The sequence below is a fragment of the Cygnus olor genome, chromosome 2, assembly GCF_009769625.2.
Source record: "Cygnus olor isolate bCygOlo1 chromosome 2, bCygOlo1.pri.v2, whole genome shotgun sequence".
NCBI lineage: Eukaryota > Metazoa > Chordata > Aves > Anseriformes > Anatidae > Cygnus > Cygnus olor.
This window is the reverse complement of record NC_049170.1, coordinates 119,762,299-119,787,043: the sequence shown is the minus strand read 5'-3', so window position 1 is coordinate 119,787,043 and position 24,745 is coordinate 119,762,299. Positions and strand designations below refer to the sequence as shown.

Sequence of the window (24,745 nt, the reverse complement as noted above, 5' to 3'; positions counted from 1 at the left end):
GGGAGCAAGAGCCAGAATAAGGAGCAGAGTGGCAGTGAGCAGGCAGAAGCCGTGGAAAGAAGCCTCAGCCTGGAGACTAGCAAGGGAAGAAAACAGGTATTAAAGGAAGTGAAGTCTCTATCACTTTATTGTCAAGCAAATAGGCGGGAAAGCCACTGGCCTGTAACTGAAGACCTTCGATATTTGCAACATTGAACCTAAAAGTACTTGATATAGTCACTTTATTACTTTTCAGTATTGTTAGCGTCAGTTGCATAAACATCAGTATTTTCCTCTTAAAATACATATAGGTATTCACACACAGATACACTTACAATCTCAAAGCATTACAAACTGGACTTTGTAGACTCTGTCGCACATGGACTCCCATTCAGTCCATGTGAATTGGACTGGGCTATAAAAGTGCAAAATATCACACATAAATGATAAGTATACCTTTCCTTTAGTGAAATTATCATCTCCTTTTCTGACTAATTTTCGTCTGCCAGTATCTCCCAAAATGCCTTGCAGCGTGACATACACATCTGCGTCTGTTCCTGAGCCAGGAGATGCTCCCGTGGTGATGTAGAGAACATAGCTTTTCACTATTGAGAAAAAGATGAAAAGTTTAACAAAGCTTAATCAGATTTTTAAAATATGTTATTTAATAAATTACTATCATGTTCTTAGTTTTTGTTCCTGCCCAAAGAGATCAACTGGTCAAATAATATTACAATGCCTAGAAAAACACAGAAGTGTTGTAATAAAAAATTATGAGCCACTATAATAACAAATAATGAGCCAAATAGTTTGTGAGTGGGCCTTGAATAAGGGAAGAAGAGAAAAAGAAAAATAAAACAGAGATCACAAATTATCATAAAAAATGTAAATAATACTCTACTGCATACTTGCATACACTGAAATAAATAACACTCATGAATGTAACAGTACCTAGGCTAAGGACAACATTAAATTACTCAAAAAACACCAGTTCTCCAAGCCTCACTGAGTTCAAATGAAGCTGAACTCCATCAGATGGATGACAGTTTTTGCATTTGCTCTGGATAATGGTCCAGCCCATGGCTGACTGCTCTATACTGTACCAGTTGAGGCCAGTTATTGGCCTCAGCAGACAATTTCAAGAAATATATATTCTCTGATGTATCTCACAGATGTTCAGCTGTGCATTTCTTGGCTGACCATGTTAACTTCCTGGTTGTAGTCCCAGAGAAATGCATAGCACACTGGTGATCTGGCCCCCAAAATAAGAAAGAACATCACCAAAACATTTGATTGAAAAAGATAACAAATATGTAGATGAAGTAAGAAAACACTATGTGTCCTCATGTTTGAAGCTTGTTAGAAAGAGGAGCAGCATTTGTGAAGGTTTAAACATTTGTGCTCTTTCAGAAAAAAAAAAAAAAAAAAAAAGTGAAAGGATTTAAAAGGCAAAGTGCCTTTCCAGGGAATACCCTAGCAGTACCCTTTTCAAATTTATATTCAAGCTGCTTCTGCCCAAGTGTTTTTCTTGGGATTAGCTTTGAAAACACATCAGATTAAAGTGAGGAATACACAGATTACTTGTTCTAATGATCTATTCCCTTATCTTTTGGGAAAACCTTAGTTTTAACTGTGATATTCTCATGGTAGAATATCCTTTTAGGAAAAGAGCTTATGCATTCTTCACTAACTGTGGTTATCAAATCCGTGAACAAACACAGAACAAATGAAAACTATCTGGTCTCGAGGTGATCACGGAACAACTCACAAGAAGGAGTTTCATGATATATAACTACTAGAAGAATGCCTGAAAGTCTAGCAATACAAACAGATGTTTGTGGGGTGATGGACCTCCTTCTTATCTGACATTACGAGAGTTATTTCTTCTGGACCTCCTATACTTCTTTTGAGAGAGAACCAAATAATATTAACAAGAAAAAGCAGAACTCTGAATACCGGTCAAAATATTTTTAGTGCTGCATGCTTGCTCTTTTATGTGTCCCAGACTGATCTCAATCAGGCTTGGAATGCAAAATGCACAACTAACTACAGGAACTGAGATACTTTTTAAAAAATGAATACAAATTTTCTGATAAATCTTCTGGAATGCTCTGAAAATCTGAGCCATCATAACTGTCCAGTGTTTCTGATTTGTGACAAACCTGCTGGAAAAGGAGAACAGTCTGTGAGAACTGGACGCTCAGCCACTCTTACTCCATCATCTGCAAAGTTGCAACGAAATGGAAATTCCAGAACATTTTTACTTTCTCTGTGTTGAAGCTTTACCTTACCAAAGAACAAAAAGAAATACTTTTAGCATGTGTCACTTGCTCTAGACCAAACTATAGCAAGACATACTGCTGAAAAACACTGACACATAGTGCAATACCAAAAGAGAAGATGAAATAAATTTGTCTAAAATGTTGGGGTTTTTTAACAGATTTTTAAAAGACAAGAAATAGAAATTTTCCCAATTAAAAATAATTAAAGTGTTGTCAGCAGTATTGCTGTAGAGACTGTTGCACTACAGGGAAAAAAATGATTTGGAATGGTTCAAAAAGGTTCCTTTATGTAATCTATTCATTCAGCATATGGAAGAAAAAGAAGTGTTGATATGCCTATTTCAACTTGTGAGAAATGTCAATAAACCATAACATTTTTTAGGGCAGAATGTCTTCTCATTCTGAGTAATTGGAGGAAGAAAAATTAGCATTTCTGGGGAAAAAAAAAATGAAAAATTGAAATTGAGCATGTTTATGACATGTATATATCTGCACATATGTATCATATGAATATACAGATTATATTACTGAATATTTTGAATTTCTATTAAACGTATATAAAGTAGTCAGAGGGTGATACTGAGCTATGTAGCTTAGTCTTATTCTAAGGAAAGAGATTTTGATAATGACTCTTCTCGTACTATGACACTACCAACTACAATAGGAGATAAAAGTCCCATTTTCTAAACTGTTTTAAGATAGACCAGAGAAAACAGTTGAAAATAGGTTTCAGGAAGTAACCCCACTTTTAACAGAGCACAGAAAATTTACTCATTCATTTCTTCATGACTTAACTCACTATCACTTAAAAATGACCAAACCTTTAACTCAGAAAGTTCTATGATCTTTGTTTAGCAATTGTTGGTGGGAGATTGTAGCTGTTTTTTTTTTTTTTTGGTCTTCCAAAGACTCCTATTATTTTTCATGATGGCAGACATATTGAATATATATTTTTTTAAAGAAGGACAAAATGTAGAGTTAATACTATTTCCCTTTCATACTAACATCTACATTCCTGAACATTTTCTTGACAATCACGTTCTGTTGACTGTGCTTTATTTCTTCAAGAACTGAATATCAAGAATAAAGATGTTAGCTTCTGCATTCTTCAGAAATAAAGTTCTTTTTTTTTTTTTTTTTGTCCCAGATATTACTTTATAATGATTCCATTTTCCTCAAAAACTTCAAGGGAATTATTTTGCAGTTACAGTTCTAATTTGAATTCTGAAACTATATATGGGATTCATTCATCTGAAGCACCTGCTTGTGATAGAAGGTGGAAATCTCAGCCTCTGTGAAGAAAGTCTTGTAAAATCAAAATAAAATGGCATAGAACTGACCATCCTGCAGTGTAAATTTAATAAGCAGTGTAAACAGACTGATAACCTGGCTTTGATAATACTACCCACAACCCTTATATCAAGCTAGTTATTTCATATAAGAATTCAACCAGTCCTGCTATAGAATCCATGGAATAACAGAGCAAACATCTTCCTAAAACCCTGGTAGTTTATATTTTCTTTCTAGTTCTACCTGATATAAATGTGTACCTTTTCTTTTTCTATATAAATTATGCTAATTATTTTCTAACTCAGCTTTGAGTTGTTGTTATGAGCTAATGAAGTAAAGCAGATTAATAGATACCACTGCAACAGCCAAGTTTCTGTTCTCATTTTTTTCTGTGATACACTGTCTCCAAGAAGCAGTCTTAATTTTATCAATAGATTTGTTAGGTGATGAAGATGAAATTAGCAACCTGCCTACCAGTTAAATGTCAACGGGTTCAGTTGTCTATTTAATATCATGTAACAGAGATTAAAATTATTTTTTTCTCCAATTTTTAATGAGTACAGAGTAAAAGTATTTATGGGCAAAAGTGTGGCTGCAGTTTGAAAGAAGATTATTCTTTCCCTTAACCCCCTTTTTATTTTCCCAGCATAAGAGGATAAAGATATATTTTGTAAAGTGCCACAGCAATTTCATTGTGATGTCAGATTTTAACTTCAGCATCTTGGACATCAGAAGAAAGATTGTCATTTTTGCTATTCACTTCTTTTTTTCACATGCCAACTTAAATGGCAGATATTTTCATCAAAAGGCATTTCTGGTGTCTTGCTTAATTGTTTGCCTCAGATCACTGGGTCCACAACATGTAACAGTCAGCTTGGGGTTATGTAAATTCTGCACTGCATGTCAGTGGCTCCAGCTCCAAAAAGAGACAATGGGGTGTGCTATAGGTAATGGCACATCTGTGCATACACCCTCCAGAAATCCAATTAAATTTACAAGATTTTTGCTATCCAAAGCTATTTTAACAAATGCTTTGAGCATTCTCTGAATTTATCACTCTATCAGTGTTGAATTAGCAGACGCATTTATTTTTGTAAACCAAAAATCATGTAATTTCAAAAGGAACTGGAAACCAGAAGTACTGACCATGGAATGCAGAAATAAGAAAATCTTACAATAAATATATGAACTATTATGCTTTAGTTTTATTTTTTACCTCACGGCAATGCCAAGTCTCTCCTTCTCCAGCTTCTTCAATTTCTAGGCGAACTTTGAATATAGTACTGAATTTCTTATTTAGTTCAATTGAAGTCTCATAGACCTGTTTTTTTTTAAGTGATCCTTTTGCGAATATGACTGAAGTACAGGCACCTTTTCCACCACACACAGTTAGAGACATTTTAGGATTCAAGGAACTAGAAGAAATATCACTAGTTGTGACAAAGACATCCCACGTCCCTGTTGAAGCAAAATAGTAGCAAATAATTAATTAATTTGCTGAATATCCAAAATAATAATGCAATTTGTAATGGGCTGCGTTAGTGAGTGATTAGCAAACCATTCCCACCTTTGCACTGAACTAAAACCTTGGAACATAATAGATTCACTTGTTATTGATTTAGTACACACAGAGAAACAGACTTAGACACCAGCATTTCTGTAATGACAGCTGACCCTTTAAAGAGGGACCAGGCTAGTAGGACTGTGCAGGTAAGACTGCCAGTTCCATACCAGAGATTTATGAAGAGCCTTGACAACTTATTGACCTTTTTCCCCTCTTAATTGTTTTCTCTGATTATTTTAATCTCTTTCTCACCAATTACCGCCTAAAACCAGCATAATTTCCTCTAGATAGTACTGGTCATCAGGTTTGCCTTTGATCCTGGAGGTTATTGTTTGCATTTCAACTTTTTGAGGAGCTACTTAAATTAGGTTGTTAAAATTTGCTACATATATTCTGTAACAAGAAGAGATAAACTGGTTCAGAACTTGAAATATAAAAATCATGTTTTCATATATAAATATAAATATATAAAATAATATAAATAAAATATAAATAAATATAAGTATAAAATTAAATATAAAAATCATGTTTTTCATTAAAAATAATCACGACTTCTACAGAAAGGCTTTGGTCCCCTGGACTTGTGTAGAATGGACCACAACAAACTGAGCTTTGTTTATGCAAAGTGAGCCAAAGTATGAATTTAATAATTTCTAATAGTTATTTTGCAATCTGGAAGTATTTTACTTTGAGTAATGGAAATAGTAATTTTCATTGTCCTGTAAAGTCCTGTTTTCTAACCACAATAGGCAAATCTTTATCTCCTGGTATAAATTAATTTAAATAAAGCTTTGTTAATTTACAGGAGGTAAGGATCTATGCCATGAATTCAGAATGCTGTGAAAGTAAAAAAAAAAAAAAAAAAAAAAAAAAAACCTCTCATAATCCTTGAAATCATCTAAAATAACTTCAAAAATTACTACTTTACAGCTAATCATAAATAGCTCCCACATTCAGGTCTGTGAACATTAAATACAAATAAAATCAATGATATCCATGAAAAAAAAAATGAACTAAAATGAAAATTCACAATATCAACTCTGACATAATCCAGATTTTTTTAGCCTTGGAATACTGAAATATTAAGCCTATTAAACTATTATTATATAGCTGCCTAGGAACAATGAATGGAAGGACTATCTCTATTGGATCCTACAGCACCTTAATCTGCTGTTACATATTAACTATATTGTATAATCTCTTTCATTTTCTTTAGTTTAGTCTACAAGAGAACTATGCTAAAAACCATTCTATTTTTCTCAGAAATCTTTTAATTTTGACAGAATGGCAGTAGGTGTCTGATGAAACCCATTTATTTTTATGACATCTTTGTTCATTAGCTTAAATAACTTTTTTCCTTCTTGATACGTAAGCACCAATTACTTTGACAGATCTCAACTGTGTCCATTTTCAACCTTTAACTTGCTAGTCTGTATAGATCAAGTTTTTTGGTTTTGTTTTATATCCTTTCACAACAAAGTCTTGCCATATCCCCAGTCATCGCACCTTCTTTACATCCATTTAAGTTTGAACAAGTTTCTCTGGACACAGATGTCAGAACCGTACACAGCATTCCAGGTGAAATATCATTGTTTCTTTGCACAGTGTCATTACTTCTCTATTTTTACTGATAATGCCTCCATACAGTGTAGGGTTACAATTACTTCATTCACAACCAAATCACATTGCTTTCTCAAAATTATTCTGTGATCATATAAGAAATCCAGGTGTTTCTCCTACTCATATACTGCTGAAGAACTCTTGTAGTAGAAATCATTAAAAGACATACAGATCCAATACAGTATTTTAGACTCTTATCTACTACCTAGTTCCTAATTTCCCAATAAATTCTATGCAAATTAGGAACCTGTACCAGAATTAAGAGCTTAAACGTATAGTTGGATTCGGGTTTAATTGTGTTTTAGCTTTGCTGTATTCAGCTCTATTGCTTTCCTCCAATTCTCGGGGTTTATCTTCCAGCCTTTTCATCCTCTTGTCAATAACCCTGGCTTTGTAGCTCCAACAGATTTCATTAACACATTCACTCTCCCTTCTATAGCTCTTTAAATTTTTTCTTTTACTACTACTCTCCACTTTCTAATTTCCAATTACCTAATAATTTCCCATAAAGAAAATAAAATTCAGTACTGAAATTTAGAAAGAGTAAATGCCATTACATTTCTCTTTCTGGAAAATATTTCTAAAAAGTATCAACTTTGTTTCACAATTTATCATTTGTGAACTCATTTCTTTCATTTCTTATTTACCTCTGGTATCTTAACTACATTTTCTATATTTTAGATGGAAGTATTACTTTTGCTATTTAAAAGTTGTACTTCTCATCTTCATTAAATTTTTTACAACCTTGCTACTGGATCTGCCACATCACTTCTCTGTTTCTTCAATATTCTGGGCTAAAGACTGCTTTGGTTGCCACTGACTACACGAAACTTGAACTATATTTGCATTTCAGATTTGGTGATTTCCAATAACTTCATTCCCACTAGTAACTTTGATTTTGCTTTCCTTGCCCGCATTGTGGGTCCTTAATGAAAACAGGGAGAAGTATTCAATTTGTTAAGAGACTTTACCTACGTCACCTTTAGTCTCCACCTTACTGCTCCTGCATAGTCACTTATCTTTCCATTTTCTTTTTGTAAGTAAATGGTTGAAGAACCTTTACTATTTGTTTTAATTCCTTTATAAAATCTGACTCAGTCTGACATTTAGTAAGTCCTGTTGTATCCATATACTTTCTGACCTCTGAGGTATAGTGATCTTTGCTGATCAGTCTTATTTCTAAATTCCTTATAGGCTTTCTGCTTACCTGTAATATTCTTCTGAAAGGTATTATATACACAGATGAGAACTGATGTTGAATAGTTTCACAACTGAGTTTTAACAACCATAGACTAGAAAATATTAGTGAGTCTACACAAATTTTTGATGACTATATGTATGTGATGGTGGATTTTTTTACAAAGCTACATTCCAACACTAGATAAGGATGCAAGATTTTTCACACCTTTTATATAGTCAGTGAAGAGAGACACAATAGACCCTGACCAGCCTTAGGCTTCTGCTCCAAATAACCCTCAGGAGAAGCGTGCTGTGCTCTGTAATAGGGTACCTAAGGAATCTACCTTTTTAGAGACCTGGAATACTTGCAGTGTTGCAGTACAGCTATTTCTTATTTTGAAATTATCACTACTCAAGCTGTTCATCTTATGTTTGTATTCCCATGCTACTCTGTCCTTCTGTTGTCTCAGTAACATTATTTTTGTATTTCCAGAGGTGATATAAAATACCTGATACTGGACAAAGTACAGGTAGCAAAATATATGGGTACTTACTACTGTTGTGTCTGCAACTATGCATAATATAAAACTTTAAGCATAAAATGGAATATCCATGAATACAGAATTTAATAAAGATCAATGTACAAAACTGTTGATTCAGAATGCAAATTAACATCTTCAGATTAGTTAAGCTTTACTAGTTTGGTCTACCAGTTCTGAGACAAATTTCATAAATGGACCCAAAGCAACATTTTACACCTCTTTAAAAAAGACGTGAAACAGCTAAGAAATCCAGTCCTATGACAAAGTAAAAAAGACTTATGTTTTCAATGTCTAAGTTGTTTCTGAATTTTGGTCCTTTGACCAAACAGTTTGAATGGGACATTGGGTTCAGATCAACTAACTGTTTGCAGGAACTCATGCCACTGATGTAAGTAAAAAAGAAAACTGCAAATAAAAGCAAATGCTTTTTGCAAATATATGAACATACGGCAAAGTCTCATTTGCTAAAAGAGTTTTTGTATCTCTTCTTGTAATTTCATCACTGTTGCAGGAGCCTTCTGCTCTGCATTGACTGCCATATGGAACAACCTACCTCTTTCTGCTTCAGCTTTTTACAAGCCTCAACTAAAAACATACTTTCTCCATTGCCTCCATCACTTAATCTCTTCTTTTGCTCCAGTCTTTCTTCCCTCAACATTATAATTCTATATGCCATGTCTGGAAATTGTTTGGAGAGACATTTTGAGAGGTACAACTAAAATTTAAGCTATATTGTTTCTGTATTTTGGTTTTAGTCTTAAAAATAACCTGAAAAATAATATGAATTACAATTAAAACAAAAACCAGAAGGAATTTTGATGATTTAGGGCCTTACCATGAATCTTTCCTGTCAGCATTCCATTCCTGACTTTTCCAAGAAGTCTCAACATTCTTTCCATCTGTGCATCGCCAACTCCACTGTCTAACCATTGCTGGCAAAGAAATGCATATTGGCCATCAGTCTTGCCTGATTCACGGATGACAATCCGATCCAGGTACCATCCAGCTCCATAACCCACATTATTGTGCTCAACAAGCACTTGGCTTAACTGCCCAAGGTCTACTGCTCTCATCTCAGAAATACTGACCTGAGAAGGTAAAGGCAAAATAAATACCATGAAACTGAAAAAATATGTTTGGAAAGACGGACTCCTTTTAATACTGAAGTATCTTTTCCTTTCCAACAGAAAAGAAAGATATTCTGCTATTTTGACATTTGTATTTAGAGACCTTATTCAGAAAATATGTGGACCCTTGAATGTATGCATTTTTCCTTGTTCATGATCACTGTATTTCAGTCTCTGTTATGAAAAATATCCCACCAGTTTCACTGGAAAGAAACCTCAGATCATTAATTTACTTGCAGAAGTCTCATGAAAATTCAGCCGCTCCCTCATAACTGAATCAAAGGGAGTGTTTGAAATATCAGGATAGGCCTTGTAAATTGAACTTGGTTTTAAAAAGGCATTTGATTTTTAAACATGTCAAAGTATTTTATATTCTAAGTTATCCCATTTTTCAAATGGGAAATGCAGCATTATTCAACTCTAAACAGAAATACTGACACTGTTGATGACTATGCAAACAAAGGATGATACTGACATTAGAAACTATAAGTAAGGCTGTGCACGCATACAGGCAAGAATTGATGTGTTCTTCGGATGTAAATAGACATCTGTTTAAATATTGCTACAGCTACCAGCAAACAAAAGCTAAATGGCAACTGCACTAGTGCATGTTGGGATGAATAAATTATATGAGTGAGAGAATGAATGTGTTCTGTGCAAGAGAGAATGTGAGTGAGTGGGTAGATACATGGGCATGTGTGTGGGTGACATTAAAAAAACGCAGATGGATACTAGAAACAGACGTTGTAATTTTTATTTGTTGCCAACCAATTTGCCACCAGACAGGAAAAAGCGTGATGACCAGAAAGCAACAAAAGAGATGATTTTTAAAAATTATTATATCATCTGGCCCATTCTCCTAGCAGTGTGGGAATATTCTCTATAACGTGCTCAGAGAAAGAAAACATCAAAGTTATTATTCCTATTACAGCCTTAGGACTTCCAGAATTCTTACCTTGTTATATCCATGACCTCCCCAACAGTTACCATGGGAAGTTACAGACCTTCATGTAATGCATATGCAGCCCAAACTAAGACATAGCAGTGAGGAACATCTTGTAAATAACTTTTTGGGAGCACTCATTGCTTTTTAATTTTATTCTTTGTAATTCCAAGCTAAATATAATTTTCTTGTCAGTCTACATGACCCTTGACTTAGAGGAAATGGACTGTATCGCTAATATTCATGTTTCTTCACAGCTAACTCTCTCTAAAAAAGGGCCCTATCATTAGTCTCATTATTTGTGATAATAATTAACAGTCATTAGACAACAGTGGTCATAATCACCCATTGTTATCAATGAATTCTCATAATAATACATTAAATTGCCTACTCCTTCAGCCTTAGCAAGAATGTACTTTTGGTTGATGCCACTATATTTTTTTTCCCTGCTCAGTATAAAGGCATTAGGAACTGTATTAAATGCACTACTGGAAGTGTAATTAATAAAAGCCAAAAGGATTTTATTTAAATTGGCTTGCTTTAGATAAAGTGTTAGCTAGGCAAAATTACAATCCACATTTATTTAACCCACTAAATTGGTAAAAAAGTGAATACTTGAATGAATAGAAACAAGCTGTCCTTTCTGCCCTAATGTATTTTCTTATATTTTGCTATATTTTTTTGTCTTCCTAGCTTTTCCTTATATTATAGTCCTTTATCAATCAAGAGAAACCAGGCGAGTTCTTCTTTTTTCATATCTCAGGTTTCCTTAACTGTCTTCTTTTCCTGTCCACTTCATATTTTCCAGTGATACTGTCCCTCAAGACAGCTTGCCCTTTACATCTCTTTCTTTCACCTTCTATTCGTGATACTGTCACTAAAACCTTGTTCCAACTTTTTCATTAATGTAATTCTTATAAAAAGAATATAAGACTGGTAATAGTATATCAGACCACAGATCCATCTAGTCCTGTCACCAACAGCTGCCAATAATAGATTCCTGGGGAAGAGTTTAGAAAGAGGGCAAATTTATAGAGATAATTCTTTAATATCAGCATTCTCAAGCGTTAGCAATTTGTGGTTCAGGGATTTCCCAAGACAGAGTGTCTTTTCACTTACCGGTTGTCTTCCATGACAATGTGCAATTGCTCTTTGCACCAACAGGCATTTTACCATCTGCATCATCTTGTGGCAGAAAGTAAAATAGATTAATTATGCACTGTGTAAAAAGCCACCTCCTTTTGCTTTGAATCTGCCACCTGCAGGTTTCATTTAATGCTATTGAGTTCTCGTATTTCATGAGAAAGTTGAATTACTCATTTTATATATGCCATTTTATTTTTCTTATCTCCTTATCCTTTCCTCATAACATCCCTTTTCTAGGCCAAACAGTACTTGTTTGTTTAGTCATTCCTTGTATGAAAGATACTTCATATCACTTGACTTTCTTTTTTATACATCTTAAGCAAGTGAATCAGTAAAAGGCACGGCATTTATTATGCATCCTCACAAGAGAACTTACCTGGAGGCATGACAATATATTCTACATTGGAGGGGGTGGGCACATCATTTTTTCTGGTAATTCCTGAACAAATGGAATCTGTGGGTCAGGCTCAAAGGGTTACATCAGACCGGCAGCCAGTCACTAGTGGGGTTCCCCACAGCTCCATTTTGGGGCTAGTTCTCTTCAACATTTTTATAAATGAGCTGGATACAGGACTAGAATGCATATTAAGTAAGTTCACAGAAGATACTAAATTAAGAGGAACAGTTGATTCCCTTAAGGTGGAGAGGCCTTGCAGAGAGATCTTGGCAAATTAGAGGGCTGGACACTTACCAACTGCATCAAATATAACAAGAGCAAGTGCTGGATTTCTGCACCTGGGATAGGGCAATCCTGGATATATGTAAGGACTAGGAGATGGAGTGGCTGATACCCCAGAGGGCTGTGCCGCCATTCAGAGGGACCTCAACAGGCTGGAGGGTTGGGCTGAGAGGAACCTCATGAAGTTCAACAAGAGCAAGTTCAGGGTCTTGCACCTAGGGACAAATAACCCCAAGCACCAGTACAGGCTGGGGGTTGACCTGCTGGAGAGCAGCTCTGCAGAGAGGGACTTGGGAGCCCTGGTGGACAGCAGGCTGACCATGAGTCAGCAATATGCCCTTGTGGCCAAGAAGGCCAACAGTATCCTGGGATGCATTCAGGAGAGTGTTGCCACCAGGTCGAGGGAGGTGATCCTCCCCCTCTGCTCAGCCCTGGTGAGGCCACACCTGGAGTATTGTGTCCAGTTCTGGGCTCCCCAGTACAAGAGGGACATGGAACTATTGGAGCAAGTTCAGAGGAGGGCTACAAAGATGATCAGAGGACTGGAGCACCCGTCATATGAGGACAGGCTGAGAGAACTGGGCCTGTTTAGCCTGGAAAAGAGAAGGCTGAGGGGAGACCTCATCAATGTGTATAAATATCTGTGGGGAGCCTGTCAAGAGGATGGAGACAGTCTCTTTTCAGTTCTGTCCAGCAAGAGGACAAGAGGCAATGGGCACAAACTGAAGCACAGGAGGTTCCGGCTGAATATGAGAGGGCACTTCTTTACTGTGAGGGTGACAGAGCACTGGAATGGGTTGCCCAGAGAGGTCATGGAGTCTCCTTCTCCGGAGATATTCAAAACTCATGTGGATACCATCCTGCTCAGCAGAGGAGTTGTACTAAATGATCTTCAGAGGTTCCTTCCAGCCTTGGCCATTCTGTGATTCTGTGATTCTGAGATGAGAGGCTGGAGAACAGCCCTGTGAAAAGGGATCTGATGGTTTTGATCAATGGCAAGTTGAACATGAGTCAACAGTGTGCTCTGGCAGCCCAAAGGGCCAACTATACCCTGGGGTGCATCAAGCATGGCATTGCTAGCTGGTCAAGGGGAGTGAGTGATTGTCCCACTCTGCTCTGCACTGGTGTGGCCTCACCTCAAATAGTGTGTGCAGTTTTGGGCACCACCAGATAAGAAGGACAAAACCATTTAGAGAGTGTCCAAAGGAGGATTATGAAGATGGTGAAGGGTCTAGAGGGCAAGACGTATGAGGAGTGGGTGAAGTAACTTGGTTTGTTCAGCCTAGAGAAGAGGAGACTGAGAGGACATCTCATCTCACAAGGGGAGAGGAGGGACAGGTGCTGATCTCTGCTCTCTGGTGACAGTGACAGGACCTGAGGGAACAGCATGGAGCTGCAATAGGGGAGGATCGGGTTGGATGTTAGGAAAAGGTTCTTCACTGAGAGGGTAGTCGAGCACTGAAACAGGTTCTCCAGGGAAGTGGTCACAGCACCGAGCCTGATGGAGATCAAACAGTGTTTGTACAATATTCTCAGACATGGTTTGATTTTTTTTGTGGTCTGGTGTGGAGACAGGAGCTGGACTAAATGATCCTCATGGATCCCTTCCAACTGGGGATATTTCTATGATTCTATGATTCTATGATTTGTTTTGTTCTGTTTTAGTTTGGTTTCACCTCAACTGAACACGAAGCATTACAGAGTTATCACAATATCATGATCACTTTTCCTATACCTTAATAACATGGTTTGGACTAAAGCAGCAGGATTCTGCAAACAATGAAATTTAGAGAAAAAAAAAAAAAAAAAGATTGCGAGAGATTGCAAGAAACTATAAGAAAAAGCAGAAGAGGAAAGGCAAATATAGCGTAATACTTTTGATAGAAAAACTATGGACAAATCACTAAATATCCCCCCTTTCATAATAAAATGTCCAGCATACAGCTAAACAAAAACATCACAAGGGGTGGACAATTGGCTGACAGGTAGGGCTCAAACAGTTGTGGTAAATGGGTTCACATCAGGCTGGCAGCTGGTCATCAAGGCTCCATTTTAGGACCAGTTCTTTTCAATGTTTTTATAAATGATTTGGATGTAGGACTAGAAGGTGTTTTGAGCAAATTTGCTGATGATACTTAACTGGGAGAAGTTGTTGTCTCTGTTGAGGGTGGAAAGGCCTTGCAGAGAGATCTGGACAGATTGGAGAGCTGGGCAATCACCAACCGCATGAAGTTTAACAAGAGCAAGTGCTGGGAGGGGGCAACCTTGGCTGTACGTACAGACTGGGCGATGAGACACTGGACAGCAGCCCCGCAGAGAGGGATCTGGGGTTTGTGGTTGATAGGAAGTTGAATATGAGCCAGCAGTGTGCCCTGGTAGCCAGGAGGGCCAACCATATCCTGGGGTGCATCAAGCACGTCATTTCTAGTCAGTCGAGGGAAGTGATTGTCCCACTCTATTCTGCGCTGGTGCAGCCTCACCTTGAGTACTGTGTGCTGTTCTGGGCACCACAGTACAAAAAGGGCGTTAAACTACTGGAAAGTGTCCAGAGAAGGCTACATGGTGAAGGGCCTAGAGGGGAAGACGTAAGAGGAGTGGCTGAAGTCGCTTGGCCTGTTCAGCCTGGAAAAGAGGAGGCTGAGGGGAGACCTCATCACGGTCTACAGCTTCCTCGCAAGGGGGAGTGGAGGGCCGAGCGCCAATCTATTCTCCTAAGTGAACAGTGATAGGACCTGTGGGAATGGTGTCAAGCTGCAACAGGGGAGGTTTAGGCTAGACGTCAGGAAGAGGTTCTTCACTGAGAGGGCTGTCACACACTGGAACAGGCTCTCCAGGGACGTAGTCACGCCACCAAGCCTGTTGGAGTCTAAGAAGCATTTGGACTATGCTCTTAGTCACATGGCCTGAATTTTTGGGTAGACTGTGTGGAGCCAGGAGTTGGACTTGATCATCTTTGTGGGTCCCTTCCAACTTGGGATATTCTATGATTCTACGAATTTCAGTAGGTAATAGGACACTAATTTTTTTTAGGAATCTAGCAGTATATTATTTCTAAGAAAAGGGTAAATTAAGCGTATTTGCTTAATGACATGACATATGTCATTTTCCTCAGTAGTAAATTAAAGGAGGGGTAAGTTTCATTGAAATATATACCTTTACCTCTTTTCATTCTTCTCTAAATTATTGGTTATCTTCATATTACAATCGGCAATGAGGGTCATTAGGAATGTGAAATGACACATTCAAAAAGTCAGGTAAACTAGTATGTAAGTGTCCTGCATCAAAATGCACAGTCCTCTATATCACACAGTCCATTCACAGCAACAGTTTTCTGAATATAATACCTAGAGCTGAGCTAAGAGATCTATTACAAAGAAGAAAAAATGGAAGCAGAGGAGGTGTCAACAAAATTTTAAAGAGGTTGTAAATATATTACTTAAGTCAAAAAAAAAAAAAAGATATTAAAAAAGCACCTCTGAGGAGGAGGACTTGAGGGTGTTGGTTGATGAGAATCATAGAATCATAGAAGCTCAGCATGAGTCGTCAGTGTGTGCTTGCATCCCAGAAAGCCAATCATTTCCTGGGCTGCATCAAAAGAAGCATGGCCAGCAGGGCAAGAGAGGTGATTGTGCCCCTCTACTCTGCTCTTGTGAGACCCCACCTGTAGTGCTGTGTTCAGCTCTGGGACCCCCAGCACAAGAAGGACGTGGGGCTGTTGGAGCAGGTCCAGAGGGCAGCAAGGATAATCTGCGGGCTGGAGCACCTCTCCTATGAAGACAGGCTGCGAGAGCTGGGGATGTTCAGCCTGGAGAAGAGAAGGCTCTGGGGAGACCTTGTAGCGGCCTTCCAGTACCTAAAGGAGGCCTACAAGAAAGCAGAAGAGGGACTCTTTGTCACGGAGCGTAGTGATAGGAGAAAGAGAATGATTTTAAACTAAAAAACGTTTAGATTAGATATTTAGGAAGAAATATTTTACTCAGAGGGTAGTGAGGCACTGACACAGGTTGCCGAGAGAAGCTGTGGATGCCCCATCCCTGGAGGTGTTCAAGGCCAGGCTGGATGAGCGTTTGAGCAACCTGGCCTTGTTACAGATGTCCCTGCCCATGGCAGGGAGGTTGGAACTAGAAGGAAGGGATTTTAAGGTCCCTTCCAAACCAAACCATTTTATGATTCTATGACATACAGTGTTAACTAGGATGATAAAGATGTGTTCTTCTACTCAAGAAACAATGAACAACCCAGAGACATAACAAATGAGCATAGAACAGAGTTCTATAAAACCAAGAATGGCAAAGATGGGGTGACAGGGAAAAAATCATTCACACTGTCTTCCAGCAAAAGAATGGAAATCAGATGGAACTGGTATATGGAAGGTTTATGCGGGCTATAGTTAAAGTGTGGTCCATGCTACCACAGGACATTGTGGATGCTCATCACATGTTTAAAAGGAAATTATGTGAATTTATGAAACAAATTATCAATGGCTATAAAACAAAAGGATGTTGTGGCTGGTTCAAGACGATATTTAACTGACAATAATTACAGGCTGGGAGAACAGCCTGGTGAGTATATACTATGTTTCTCTTGTTTGTATAGGTCTTAGGTGGAAGCCAGCAACTGGCTGCCAGCAGAAACATGAGCCTGGACTGGAGATTTGTGCTGAATCAATATGGCAAACCTACCATGGTTTTATTCTTGAGAAAATATTTTGACATTGTAATGCAAATAAAGAAAAAAAGTGTCTAAGGGCAAAGCTAGCGAAGCAGTGGAACAGACTGCCTAGGAAAGCTATGGTATCTCAATCACAAGAAATCTTAAGAAAAGGTATGAAACAAGTATAGGGGATCCTGTTTCATTGCACAGAGATCAGTTGAAAGGTCTTTTTAAAATCCTATCTAGGGATATCCAGACTGATTCCAGGGCATGTGTGAACATGTTGTGTAGATATAGTCATTAATATTGTAACTGGCAAAGGTTGACCAGAAATTCTCTCCTAGTATTTATCTTGAGCAGTTACAGTATGTTTACAAGCAGTTTTACCTGTTTATGATTCTACTTATAAATAGGTTAATTAGCATATAATAGTTAACACATTTGAAAACGCTTTTTAACCTGTATCAGAACATATTTTTATGAAGCAGATTTTAAAGAAGCAGTCACAGGAAGAAGTCACATCATATCACTCTGATATTCGTATGTAAGTAAACTTCACAGACAACTGAAAATTAAGCCACATAATTTTATATATCATTGGGTTTAATTTCAGTTTCTAAGAACAGTTACTAATGGTTTGTGGCTTTTCAATTTATTGCAACTTGAACTTTTCTTGAACTACAATTCAACTTCAAGTAAAATGTCCATTCTTAGTAAGCAACACATCTTTTCCACAGGTTACTACAGTGTAAAATCAGTGCTTGTATCTTATAATTGAAAAGAAATATGTTTTTGGAAGAAGGCAATAAATGAAACACATTAAACAGGTAAGGAACGTAACTCAGTACTAACCTGTCCTCTTTCAAAATGTGAGTGGTTTAGCCTTCTTTTGCAGGAATCTCCCTGCTCTCCAAATATTGTGATAAATATGTCTGCATCAGTCCCTGATGCAGGCAATGTTCCCGTATGAACACTGACTGAGTAAAGAACTTCTGTCACGAGAAATCAGTGACACATTACCAAATCAATGACACAAGATGTTACCAAATCAGCAAACTTAGCAGTGCAATTACCAATCATTATAAATCAATATATTCTAGGTGAAAGATTGATTTCAAGACCAAGGAAAGAAGTTTTCATAATTGACATTAATGTTTTGTCTGAGTTTCATATAGCTTGCTAATTACCTCACAACAACACAGTACAGCATTAAAGATGAAATGTCCTTTATGAATCAATGCAACAATCCATGTTTACTGTTACAAATGCGGAAAACACTGCCTTAGTTGTGGAGTCTTACCCAGTGGTCACTGAAATCAGCTAAAAGGATCTCACTGATTATGTCAGGCTTTTTAATGAGCTTTAAATTCTTGTAGGAATTAAAAATTGAGTTAGGATATACCAATGTAATAATGTTGTACCAAAGGATAAACACAGATACAACACAGATGAAATCCACTCTTTTTTTCTTGATCAGCTGCATTCTGTTTTTGCCTGGCAATTTGATAATTATGGCCAGCATCAATTAATTTGTTCAGGAAAAATGGCTCAGCTATTTATTAGGTTATGTATTATTATTATTATTACTATTATTATTGTTATTATTCACCACAAAGAACAGCTTGCCATGACTTTTTGCTGATGAGTTATGTAGTAAATATTGCTTGAGACAGCAGGACACATGATTTTTTCTATATGGGTTTGGTGAACTATGTGAAGAATTAAATATTATAACAGACTACTAAGATCTAGTTAGGTAGCAAATGTAAAAAGTTTTAAATATTTTAACTGAGAGGACTTCTATTCATTGAGTATAGTGAATGATCTTTCTTTGCTAAATATTTTCTATAACGTAGTCAGAACAAAGGAAGATGTTATATTTTAAATACAGTGATTAAATGAAACAGTGACTTATTGCAGCAGAAATGGGGTTTGAATAAAACCTCAGAAATAATGTTTCTTTTTTCCTTCTGTGAATCATGACATTATGAATTTGCATATGCCTTTTTTAAATCTGTGATTTCCTCCCTCACCTAGTATAAGTGTCTTTTTCTGAAGATTCAACAAAAATATCCTAACTGGGCTTTATGTATTTTTCAGACTTTCAAACTGGTACTTAGCCTAGCGAACACAATATATCAGCTGGTTTAAACCAGAAAAAATATGTGAACCATACATGTTATTAAAGACCCAAGTATTTTGACTGAATGTTTAAAAATAATTTTGAGTGAGTTTTTTATTCTAAAATGCTTCATAGTCTTGCTCATTGTGCTCATTCCATTAGGTAGTTCACAACTTTGTGGGAGTTTGTTTGTGTACTCGCTTACGTATTTATTTCTTGTTCAGCAACATACCCCTGAGTGGTGCTTTTTCTGGTCTGACTGCTGCTAGCTCTGTCACAGTCTCAGATCCATCTTCTCCAAACAGACACTGGGCTTCAGTGAAAAAGCCCAAGTCTTGTTTAGTGTCCAGATCTTTTAGCCGAAGCTGCAGGCAGAAGCAGAAACAAATGTCCTTCTCTGAAATATTTTGTTTCTTGTTTCCATCCCTGTAGAAACTGACATTTCTTCCCATTTTTGCACAGACAATTTATAAAAGCTATCACATTCTGCCTAAGGAGAAGTACAGTGGGTGCTGCAAACTCCTGATTCTGCAGCCTGTTGTTAATGGCTGTATTCCTCAGGGAGTATTGACACTGGCATAGGGCCTGTTTGTAAGGAACCAAGTGAATGATACGGATTAAATTGACCCATACGTACTTAAAATTCCAGAATTTCAAATTTTTTTCCCATTTTTTCAAAAAAAAATTGTTTTGCTGTTTTTTATTTGTTTCGATGTGACTTGCTGTGTCACAGCTAGGATTTTCAAAGTTGGCAGAAATTAGGTGTCATTTGAAGAATGAATTCCAATAGGAAGTGTGAGCCCATGTCCAAATTAATTCCTCCTACCTTTAAGTACTCCAATGGAGACTGGTAAATTAGGTTCCAAATCTGTGAACTTAGAACCTCCAAACTAACTGAAGAAGCATGGCTTTGGGATCCTGCTTTCCTAGCTCCTGATGCAGTTAATGCAGAGATCAGGCTCACAAGAGGGCAACCTAGGTCGTGAGTTTTATTCTAGGGCCATTCATAAAATACAGAATAATAAAGTATCAAGCATATGCAGGAATATTTCTGGCTACAATATTCAGGACTGAACGTGATACATAGTTAATAACTGCAAGTCTGCAGACATGACTTCTTAAGACTTTAGAATCTCTTTGTATAGAATTATTATATACAGGACAAGAGGAAAAGTAAAAGGAAAGAGAGGAAAATGTAAGGGGAAAGGGAAAGGGAAAGGGAAAGGGAAAGGGAAAGGGAAAGGGAAAGGGAAAGGGAAAGGGAAAGGGAAAGGGAAAGGGAAAGGGAAAGGGAAAGGGAAAGGGAAAGGGAAAGGGAAAGGGAAAGGGAAAGGGAAAGGGAAAGGGAAAGGGAAAGGAAAAGGGAAAGGGAAAGGGAAAGGAAGAGGAAAAAACTTAATGTCACTTGTAATTGAAACCTTTAGGCAGGGATTCCCAAAATTACTATGGTGACTTACTACCTCTGCTGGCACCTGCAGCAGCGACAGAAGCTTGTGCCTCATCATACAGGATACACAATACCACTGTTTGGAAACCCTGACTTTTGAGTACGCATTTCCTTACATAGACTTCAAGTGTAGGCTGTGAAATGCATACATTATTATATCATTGAATTATATAATTTATTAGGAATTTGAGAGTTTAATTTTTAAAAAAATTGGCAGACTTGTTCCTAAAAATATAATTACTGAACATTTTCCATTTCTGCTTATGCCATGTGCTCAGTGCTTCATAAGATCAAGCAAAAAGCTTCCAGATGAATGTAAACAATTTTCCATGATGATTTCCAGAACCAAACTGTTAGTAGTTTGAATAAACAGTGGGATTTTTTAGACAGCATTAAATTCCACTGAAATTGCAGTGTGTTGTGTATCCATTTTTGCACCTGCAATAACTGAATATCCTTGCTAAATGTCTATCTTCTTTTCACACACAGATATCCTCCCTAACTTCTATCAGTATAAATATCCCTAATTAAATATCAATGAGCATCACGAACTCCTTCAGTAGTAAAATTAGACAAAGGGTTAACTATATAATATAATTATAACTACATAAACATAACAGAAACTGCCCCCAGTTTTTTTTTTTGTTTTTTTGTTTTTTTTTTTTAAAGTGTAAATTTATGCAGTAAAATGTACCTGACAATTTCTTGTTAGTCATAAGATTGCATCTAAGGGTGAATTTCATCTCAAATCATATATTATTTACATTTTACTTTATGAAAGTAAAAGTAATTTTTGTTTCATTTTGGAAAGGTAGAGAGACTGCTTTTAAGCAAGAAATTTTTTTCTCTAGTATATAAGTCTTCAAAAGTTACAGAAAATATATAAATTCTAGCTAAGCTTGGATCATTTTCTAAAAAGTATACAGTAAAACATAGATCAGCAGGAAAATTTCTGGTAGCCCGATGCTACTGTAAAAATCAGAATAGACAAGAGAGTAGCAAAAGGAATGTAGAGATTTTATCTCTATTTTATCTTTTGCAGTGGCATCTGTAGTCTGTGGTTTTGTGAGATTTCTGAAATTTTGTCTATTACTTCTTTCATTTAATGAGAAAATAAGGAAGACAATTCTTCGCTCTTTTCAACTGGGACTTGGCTTGACCACTGATTCATAGTGAACTTACACATACTGACTGACTCCAATAGACTTTCGATTTCTATAAAGCATATCTATTTTTTTTACTGCACTGTAAGTTCTATTAAAACCAAACCAACACTCTATATTTTAGATTAAGATTCCATATATAAATAATTTATAAACAGACTGATAAATGAGTAATAGATGTTAAAAGCATATTACTGGCACAAGCAGTATATCTTACTGTGGCTACTGTTGTGAGTTGTAAGTGCACCAGTAGAAGAGACTACACAGGTCTATAGCAAGCCATTGACTTGCAGATAGTAAAAATGTATAGCTACTAATAAACCATTTATTAAATAACTATTGAAGTATTTAAAAGTATGAACAAAAATCACTTAGCCATTTGCAGAGGGTTGTCTTTGAAAAGAAAGCAGACAGCAAACTATGACTTTTATGAATTTTCTGCCATTTTTTGAGCCACCTGTTCTGGGGAATGAAATCTTACGTTACTTAATTATGTGACGGATGTTGTGAGGGTAGTGTCAGTCTTTAGAATGTTTTATCAAATGGCCTGGAAAGGCATTTCTAAAATGAGAAATTAGTTTTGCTTACCTATTCCTTCCATTCTTATAGCCTGATCTGAGACTACAAAATTAGCTGACAAACACATGTTGGGAGAGAATACGAAAAAGATAAACTCCTCCTCTACCGTCAGTGGAGCTCATAAACTTAGACTTAATGACCCCTTGAATATCACAAGCCCATTCAGCTTCTACCCTGGAATGCAGCTGTCTCTAGCGTTTCCCATCAGAACAGTTTCTAGACTGTTTATTGATCTAGGGAATCACCCCTTGTCTGTTTAAATCTACAGTTGGGTAAAGGAACTGTGTGGCCCAGTTCAGAAAACCATTATTCTACTATCTTGAGAATTATTCAGTGCTATGTACACAATACTTTTTGGACACTTGCCTCCGGGAATAGTTCATTAACGCAACTTCTCTTTGCATTAACCTCCAAGCTTAATCTTTTTTTCCCCAAAGCCCAGGTGTTATCAGGACCAACACCCTTCTATTCAATCTTCCTACACACCTGGGGAAAGGTATACATTTAAAATCTGCTTGAATCATAATATTGACAACATTAAATCATTTCACTATCCGTTTTCTTGAGAGAACTTAAGTACATATTAAATCTCAGTCAGATGTTCAAGGTCCACTGACGAATGTGTTGTACTGAATAAATAAAAAAAGCACCAGTTTAATTGTTTTCCACAATTAGGCTGCTCTGTGTCAGGAGGTTGTCAGTATTTCCATGCAGGGATTAGCATCTTCTAACATCAGCAGAAAATGCTGCCCTCCACGTCATGGTGAACTGTGCAGTATGGATCTCCACATCAGTGAATCGGTATAGCTATCTTTGTGTCAGTAGGCAGAAGTAAGGTAGGTCTACCCTCAGAGAGATGTGGAAGCTGCAGACAATCATCTGTAGACATAAGGTAACTGAGCCACAAGGTGTGTGGCCCTGCTGATGTGGTGCAAAGCTGAAGCTACCAATCTGTCTTCAACAACAGCTATTTATACTAGTAGTAAGCAGAGTATTTTATGTTTATGTGTAGTGCATTTGGAATACCTTGTGAAGTTTAATTCCTCTTCCCAAACATGGACTGGATAACACAAAGGAAACTTTTGTTATATCTCCAATATCTCCAACAGTCAACTGTTAGAAAAATAAAGAGGGAAAATTGAAGTGATGTTTATCGCCTATTTGCAGAAGATGACTAATGACTGAATTTTCATGTTTAAGAAGAAAAATGTTTATGAGAAGGGGTGGCCCAGTTTCAAACACCTGTCCAGAAGCTGCCATTAATTTAATGCATAAATCATAGAATTGGTATTTGACCAGGCCCAAGCTCATGGTAAAGATACATAGCTTCTGAGTAGTGAAAACAGATTAGATAAAGTTTGAGAAATAAAAAGTAAAGGATGTACTAAATAAGTTCTTTAGTTATTGACTTACTGTTAAAGACTACTAGCCTTAATTCAAAGTTAGTAAGGTTTTTCATGCCAATGTTGCAATTGACTCAAGAAGAAAGCTTTGGTAAGTCTTATGTATCAGCCCCCATGTAAGAACTTCTTCAAGTGCTGTTTATTTAAGATACGGGAGTGTAAACATTAACTCCGTCAAACAAAAATTCATTCCACACAACTTCACATATAGAGCTTACAAGTGTTACTTTATTGACAAACTTTGGTAAGATTTGTGTAAAATAAAAAAGAAACTAACCAAAAATGGATTATCATTCAGATTCTGAACTTTCTGTGCAGGAGATTTCCCTCTTCTTCCAAATACAACAACCTGAATATCAGGCACGTCTTCTGGTACCTGTGTACAGTGTACCCACATTTGCCATCGTCCTCTACTTTTAGTATCAATTTGTTTTGTAAGAAGAGATGTCACAGACATTTCTGCATTGAGAACAAACATATATTCAGAGTCCATGTCTAGGTTATAAGATAGCATGAGCCATAACATAAAATTGTTTTGCCTCGTAGGGCTGGATCCAGCACAAGCAAGTCAGGCGGCAAAGTCACAAAAGCCCTATTACTTATTGTAGCCCTGTGAAGGTGTGGAAAACCAGGCTAGCAGCCTCACAAATCCACACGTGACATTTGTGCAGGTGCCAGGCCTATCTTCTTTGCTTTATTCCAAGGACAGGATACGTGCTGCCAGCACTTGCGGCTACTCACCAAGGGTGATGCCAGCCATTGAAAGGGTAAACTACTCATTACCACCTCCTCTGGCAGCAGCAAGATCAAGCTGTGAAGCATTGCCATTCCCATCTTTTCCATCCCAGGCATGATTTCTTCCTCCTCCTTTTTTTTCAGAAGACATGATTTGCCTTGGGCCTGGCCCCAGCCACTCACACATTGGTATACCATTGTTCAGTTTGGCTACACTGTGAGGTAGCATTGTGCTGACTTTATTCTGCTTTACCATGCAATAGTGATTCACACAAATTGAGGACATTTCTGC

At 37.1% G+C, this 24,745-nt stretch overlaps 1 protein-coding gene across 1 annotated transcript in view; it reads right to left on the bottom strand.

Moving 5' to 3' along the window:
• The window catches only part of RP1 (RP1 axonemal microtubule associated), a 185,036-nt gene that overhangs the window by 29,064 nt on the left and 131,227 nt on the right, over window positions 1-24,745 (bottom strand). The window contains 10 exon segments of the mRNA XM_040547772.1: window positions 436-584; window positions 2,142-2,265; window positions 4,768-5,009; window positions 9,292-9,544; window positions 17,857-17,996; window positions 19,359-19,491; window positions 23,342-23,428; window positions 23,996-24,142; window positions 24,144-24,177; window positions 24,495-24,745. Of these exon segments, the coding sequence (XP_040403706.1) occupies window positions 436-584; window positions 2,142-2,265; window positions 4,768-5,009; window positions 9,292-9,544; window positions 17,857-17,996; window positions 19,359-19,491; window positions 23,342-23,428; window positions 23,996-24,142; window positions 24,144-24,177; window positions 24,495-24,745 (1,560 nt within the window).